Source organism: Podarcis vaucheri (assembly GCF_965113315.1).
Source record: "Podarcis vaucheri genome assembly, chromosome: 7".
Taxonomy (NCBI): domain Eukaryota; kingdom Metazoa; phylum Chordata; class Lepidosauria; order Squamata; family Lacertidae; genus Podarcis; species Podarcis vaucheri.
Genome location: NC_138765.1, coordinates 83,726,020 through 83,733,265, shown reverse-complemented (window position 1 = coordinate 83,733,265; position 7,246 = coordinate 83,726,020). Strand labels below are relative to the sequence as shown.

The 7,246-nt window shown below is 51.8% G+C and overlaps 1 protein-coding gene across 6 annotated transcripts in view; it reads right to left on the bottom strand.

Moving 5' to 3' along the window:
* Positions 1–1,507: 1,507 nt before the first annotated feature.
* The window catches only part of RAP1GAP (RAP1 GTPase activating protein), a 114,445-nt gene continuing 108,706 nt past the window's right edge, over positions 1,508–7,246 (bottom strand). For 5 of the 6 annotated variants that reach the window (XM_082230017.1, XM_082230016.1, XM_082230014.1 and 2 more), the window contains 3 exons: positions 5,309–5,412; positions 4,396–4,444; positions 1,508–3,493 (listed from right to left, as the gene is read on the bottom strand). In XM_082230017.1, the coding sequence (XP_082086143.1) occupies positions 4,436–4,444; positions 5,309–5,412 (113 nt within the window). In that variant the 3' untranslated portion in view covers positions 1,508–3,493; positions 4,396–4,435. The remainder of the gene's footprint in view (positions 3,494–4,395; positions 4,445–5,308; positions 5,413–7,246) is intronic. The other variant, XM_082230018.1, reaches the window with a different exon arrangement.

The following is a 7,246-nucleotide window of genomic DNA, read 5'->3' as shown; positions in this document are numbered from 1 at the left end:
CTTTTTTGCACCTTGCCTGGTTGAGGTTCAGTCCTGGGGGTGGCCAAAGGCGTCTCTCCCCACCTCCTGCTGCCTTGAGGCTAACTGGTCTTTCCCAAACCAGCCTTTACCATCCAGGTGTTTGGGGACTACAATTTGCACCTTCAGCCCAGGTGAATACAACCACCCCAGTATCATGGAAGGGACACGAAGGACCATTGTACCCCTGGGGTGATGGTGCAAGAGGACACAAGTTCAAGGAACATTACTGTAATGTCTTATGTATGAATGCATAATAAATACATACTAAAGGTGTGTGTGTGATGTCGCACACTTCATATGCTCAGAGGCACTCTTTCTACCTGCCCGCAGACGGTCTCACCAGAGTGGTGCATGCTCTAGTTATCTCCCGCTTGGACTACTGCAATGTGCTCTACGTGGGGCTACCTTTGAAGGTGACCCGGAAAGTGCAATTAATCCAGAATGCAGCAGCTAGACTGGTGACTGGGAGTGGCCGCCAAGACCATATAACACCGGTCCTGAGAGATCTGCATTGGCTCCCAGTATGTTTCCAAGCACAATTCAAAGTGTTGGTGCTATTCTTGAAAGCCCTAAACTGCCTCGGCCCAGTATACCTGAAGGAGCGTCTCCACCCCATCGTCCAGCCCGGACACTGAGGTCCAGCTCCGAGGGCCTTCTGGCAGTTCCCTCCCTGTGAGAAAAAAAAAGTGAGATTACAGGGAACCTGGCAGAGGGCCTTCTCGGTAGTGGCGCCTGCCCTGTGGAACACCCACAAGGAAATAAACAACTATCTGACTTTTAGAAGACATCTGAAGGCAGCCCTGGTTAGGGAAGTTTTTAATGTTTGGTGTTTTATTCTTTTTTTATATTCTGTTGGGAGCCACCTAGAGTACCCCAGATGGGTGGGGTCATCATCATCATCTCTGAAAGACAAAGCATGGGGGATGGTGACCACCCCCCAGCTTCCCCTCTGGACTTCCAAAGGTGGCTGCTTGACTAAGCGGAGCTTTTGGTTTGTAGCGACAAAGCTCTCTTTGTGGCAACCCAGCAAAATCTCATCAAACCCTTTGGAAGTGCAGAACAAGCCCTGTAACAGCTGCCACGAAATGCCCATTCTGCCTTTGTAAGGAACCAATCTTTTAGCGTGGCAGCAGCCTCACTTTGGAACTTCCTGCCTATTGACATTAGGCAAGCGCCTTTGCTGTGGTTTTAGGGTCGGCTAAAGACAATTTTGCTTAGGCAAACACACTGTAGAATGCTGGCATGCGTTTTAATATTTTTTTTTGCTTATCGATGATTTCAATTCTACTTTTAAATCCTTGTCTTTAACTGATAATTTCATAGTTTTTATTCTTTTTTTGTTAACCACCTTGAGGACTTAAACAATTTTTTTTTTACTAACAAGCGGCACGTTATTTTTTTGGTGAAATAAAATAAATAAGTAGGTTTCACTCCCCACACCTGCCCTCTCCCCACAAACACACACAGTGCACAAGGCCCCACCAACTCTGTCAGTGATTGAAATGCACGGATTTCTCGTTTTATTTTACAGCCTGTATATCTTAAAAAGCATTTTACAAATAGAGTCTTCTTACAATAGCGATAAATAGATTTTTCATTTTTGTCTTTTTTTTTATACATATGTCACTGGAAACACCAACACAACCTCGGAGCTTAAAAATTAAGAGAGAGAGAGAGAGAGAGAGAGAGAGAGAAGGAAACCTTAGTTCCTGAACATTAATTCATGGATTTTTGTGCATCTTTAAAAAAAAAGTAACAAAAACAGAGGACGGCAGGATGGGAGGGAAGGGGACACACACACACACACACACACACGTGACACAGATGGCAAATGGGCCCAGACGTTCACAGGATTTATCTAGTCACAAGAAGGCGGGTTGAAATTAAGTACTTTGGGATCCGGGCACATGTTTTTCCCTGGTCCTGCACATTGGCAGGTTCAGGAGACAAGAGTCAGGAAAGGGGGTTGCAAGGGAACATTGCATCCCCACTCCCACCCCGAAAAACTGTACAGCATGGATGCAGACTGGCCGTAGTTTGGAGGGAACAATGCAAAGACAGCTTGGAGTGTCCTGCCATGAGTAATAAACTCCCATTAGGGTTGGCGATGCAAACCCTACCCCATATCCCTTTGTTTAGGGCAACCTCTGTCTGGCTCTATCTGGTTTTTCTTGATGAAGAGACGACACGCAGCATGCAAAGGGGAGGGTGTTACTGTGGAACGGGCTGCTGCTCCCCCACCAAAAAAGAGAGATAAATGGGACAGAAGCAGTTCACTGGCTGTTCTTCTAAGTGCCTTGGACGTTAGCTGTCCTGCGGCAACAAAAAAATAAATAAAGAGTCAATTGCCAATTATTCTTTGGGATAAACTTCGAGAAAAAACGAGAGAGAAAGAGAGAGTCATGTGTTGCCTGGGAGGACGAGGGTTCCCCCAAACTCTGCCAATCCACCCCGTCTTGGGGGTTCGTATATTTGGGAACCCTTCTGCAAAGTTACCCGGATGCCGCCTCCGATTCTGCCCTGGCTCCCATTATTGCCAGATGTGCCACTAGGAAAGAAAGGATTTTGGACTGTGTGGATGAGCACAACAGCAAGGCTCAGCTGTAGGGAGAGAGGGGGGCGGGTTTCACAGTGCCACTTCTGATGGAGAGCAGCTGATGGGCTTGGCAGCTGATGGCAGGATATATATACAGGAACAGGGAGCATGGCTGTTATACAAACGGAGAGAGGAGTGGTTGATCTGTCCCAGCCTCTAGCGAACCACAAAACGGCTTAGACTCCACGGCCACAGTGCTTCCGGAGCAGGGTCTCCGGTTCCGCTCCCCCGGTGTGCCGAAATGCTGGAGAATCTTCCCAAGGTTTCGTTTTTCTCTCCAAGCTCCCGATCTGGAGCTCTCCCCTTCCTTAGGTGCCCTCGAAGCACCCAGACTGCTGAGCTCTTGGTTTGTTTTCTACGTTGGTTTCCCTCTCCCAAGGTAGTTTGATGGCGATGGGAGAGCCGCAGAGCCACCCCGCAGCCCCTTGCTTCTAGAGACAAGCGAAACAGACCTCTCCGCCGCAGAAAAGGGCTGGGGGAATCTGGATGTGGGTGGGTGATTGTCCATGTTTTGATTCAAAGAGCGCCACGTCCTCATCTTGGCTTCACAGTTGGGCCTGGCAGGCATCACTGCTGGCTGCGAGATGTCGTCCGCGGAGGGCCAGAGCTAATAATGGGGTGAGACAGGGGGGTGGTGTCGAGCACAGCTCATGGAGGGGACGGGGATTAGGCAGGGACCTCAAGAGCCTCTTCTCAAGGCCTGGCCAGTCCCAGCATGCCTTGCTGCCCTGCCAAAAGAGGAGAGATGGGGAGGCAGCTGCTTGCTTAAGACGGCGGCTTGGGCAGGTCAGCTTTGCTGGCCGGGCAGTAGTCTTGTGCCGTGACGAAGATGGGGGCCTTCCGCAATTCCCTCAGCTTGTGCTTCTTCGCCGTGTGCTGTAGGGGAATGGCGGATGAGGAAGAGGAGGAAGTCAGTTTGGGAAAGATGGGAAACGCAGTACAGTCATACCTCGGGTTACAGCCGCTTCAGGTTGCCTTTTTCAGGTTGCAGACTGCTGAAACCCAAAAGTACGGGTTACTTCTGGGTTTCAGCAGTCACACATGCACAGAAGCGCTAAATCGCGCTTTGCGCATGCGCAGAAGTGCCGAATCGCAACCTGTGCGTGCTCAGATGCGCAGACGCAGGTTGCGAACGTGCATCCTGCACAGATCACGTCCACAACCCAAGCATCCACTGTACTCGTCCCCCTAAAGTCATCCTCACCCTTTCAGGATGGGGAACGGGATTGGAAGACTGGGGGTCAATTGGGGAGAAGGGAGAGGAGGGGTGGAGACCACAAGGAATAGGGTAATAGAATCCCAGGGCTGTAGAACTGGAAGAGGCTCCAAGGGACATCTAGTCTGACCCCCCGCCATGAAGAGATCACAGCTAAAAATCCCTGGCAGGTGGCCGTCCAACCTCTGTTTAAAAACCAATGAGCTATTTGGAGCTATTTTGGGGGGTGGGATGGGGTGGGGGGCAGGAAACATGGAGGAAAAGGGTTAAGTTAGAGAACATGCCTTGTGTGCACATGGTCATCACAAGAGGGCGGCACAAAGGAAGGGGCTGGGTGTTTATGGGGTGCCCCTGGGGAGGGGCAGGGTTCTTTGGGGCAGGAAATGCCAGCCCCACCAAGGCAAGAAGTGGAAGGGAGAAAGCAGCCCTCCTTCCCCTTTTACGACTTGGAGCAATCTAGGTCTTGCTCTGAAAGGGGCCGGGAAGACTTGCCCAAAGCCTGCTGGCTTGCTCACTGCATTGGGAGCCAGGGTGAACCCCGAGACGCGAAAGAGGGTCTGACCTTGTGGGGAGAGGCATCCACGGAGGCTGGGCAGGGAGGGCTAGCAGCTCTGCGGGGGACACACAGAAAGGAAGAGAACATTAAGGCCACGTGCAAGGGGAGTCGACGGAAACCACAGAACGGATCAGCTCGTGCAAGGGGGAAATCTCGGTGGCAGAGCCCCACGGCCTCCTCCCAGCCTGCCCTAATCCTCGTGCCTTCTGCCCATTGACACACTTTTCCATGGGTATCAATTCTTGCTTAAGAACATATGAAGGCCAACGGTCCATTTGGTCCGGCATCCTGTTGCCACAGTGGCCAAATACCCCTAAGAAGCTAGAAATCTAGATAGACTGCCTCTGAACCCGGAGGTTCCATAAGGACCTTAAAAAGCCCGGCTGCTGTATCAGGCTAATAGTCCAACTAGTCCAGCATCCTGTTCCCACAGTGGTTGAACAGTTGCCCGTTATGCAATACCAGCAAGCGGGATTCAGGTGCAAGAGCAACACTCTCCCTTCCTGTGATTTTCAGCAACCAGGATTCAGAAGCACTGCTGCCGCCAACAGTGGAGGCAGAGCCATTGTGGATGGTAGCCATCGATAGCTCTTGAATTTGTCTAACCCTGTTTTAAAGCCATTCAGGTTGGTGGCCACCACTGCATCCGGTGGGAGGGAGTTCCGTAGTTTAACTTTGTGTTGATTGTATGTGTCAGCCATTGCTTTAATCTGCAAGATCAGCCCCTGTCCCACAGACACCAGAAGGGTGTCCTTTTCCTAATGCGCCCACAGGAAAATAATCCACATCCCCGCCTTATGCCACTGCCTCCTATTCGCCTCCTCCCATATCCTGGCTTCAGACACTCGCAGGCCTCCTCCTCTGCCCTGCAACTGGAAGACTGGGTTTGTGGCAAAACCCAGCCCTCACACACACTCACCAGGTGGGGAGGTTGTCGCTCGGACTGTTCCAGCTGGATTTTTATTTCTGGACAAGAGGGGTCCGTAGATTTCCTGGGATCTGGCTGCGGAGAGCGAGAAGGGCCTGGAAAGATGGAGAATGGGACAGGGGAGGAAATAACAACTTAAGTATAGCCTTTACCAGGAAGAGTCTAAATGGGGGCCCCTCGTGCTCTCACAGTGGCCAACCGGATTCCCCTACGGCAGTGATTTTTAACCAGTGTGCCATGTTGCATGCCTTGAATGATGGTCAGAGGCAACACTGGCCTCTGTCCCTCTTTCCTTCCCTCCCTCCTCAGATGCCCTCTTGCGTCTCTGCCTCCCAAAGGCTTGCACGGCTGCTTGTTGCAGCATCCCCGGCTTCAAGCTCCTCAGGCAAATGGTCCCTCTGGGGGTGGCCAGGGGTCGAAGCCATGATTCTTCAGCAACAACTTTGTTGGACTGGTCATGTTGGGCGGATGCCTGATTATCATCTTCCAAAGCAACTGCTCTATTCCGAACTTAAAAATGGAAAGCGTAATGCTGGTGGTCAACAAAAGAGGTTTAAAGACCCTCTCAAGAAGAATCTTTAAAAAATGTAGGATAAAAACCGACAACTGGGAAACACTGGCCTGCGAGCGCTCCAATTGGAGAATAGTCTTTACCAAAGGAGACATGGGCTCTGAAGACACTTGAACTCAGGATGAAAGGGAGAAACGTGCTAAGAGGAAGGCATGCTTGGCAAACCCTCGCCGTGATCAACTCCCGCCTGGAAACCTATGTCCTCACCGTGGAAGGACGTATGGATCCAGAACTGGCCTCCAAAGTCACTTACGGACTCACTGTTAAAACTGTATTTATGGAAGACAATCTTATTCTGCTACGAGGGATCGCCAAAGAGAGAGAAGAGCTGGCTGGCAGGAGCTGAGGTGGCTCAGAGACCTGGGGTGGCTTCGGCTGCTGCCTGGAGGACTCCCAAGGAGAGGGGAGAGGGGAGGAGGCCAAGGGAACACTCCACAAGGGAAGGTGTTTGAAAAAAGGGCGAGAGGCTGGCAGCTTGGGAGGCAAGGTGTGACCTAACTGGGCTCCTGAGCCCCACCGGGGTGCCACAGAAAGGATGTAGTTGGTCAAGGGAGCTGTGGACTAAAAGAGGTTGAAGACTTCTGCCCTACAGGAAGTCCACACAGAGGACCCGAGTGCAAGAGCAACTCTCTCCTCCTGCGGTTTCCAGCTACGGGTATTCAGAAGCATGGCTGCCTTAAAGTGTGACAGCGGAGCAAAACCAGCATGGTCAGTTGGCATTGATCTTCCGGAATAAGATATGGTGACCAGACGTCCCCGTTTCCCGGGGACAGTCCCCGGATTTACAAATCTGTCCCCGGACAAAATCCGTCCCCGGATTTCATTTAATGTCCCGGATTTATATTTTAAGTGTTGCAGATTTATTAGTGGGGAATGAATGTTGTGTGATTGGTTCAACGGCACAAGACACATCATATGGGGACTTCCGGAGAGGCAAAATGGTGGGTGCCGTGGCAGCGAGCAGCTCCTGAATCCAGCCAGAGCCAACTGCGCTACCAGGCTGGCTCCAGCCTGCTGAGACTGCTGCTGCAACTGCAAAGAGGGAACTGGGGACACCCGGTGCGTCAACTGGGGGAATCGCTGACTCCTCTCCCACAACCCAAATCAAGCAGGGAGAGAGAGCACCTGGCCACCTGGCCAGCGGGTGCTCCAGGGCCAGTAAAACCCCTGGAGATGAAGCAGGGAGAAGGAGGGAAAAGGAGAAGGAAGAGAAAGAGGAAGGAGAAAAAAGAGGGGAGCCCTGACCTTGCCGCTGCCGCCAAGAAGGAGAGGCAGGAGAGCACCGGGAGGGCAAGGACACGTGGCTGAGCCCAGGCCCGACCCAAGCCTACTCCATGGCGGCTAGAGCTTCAAGAGAA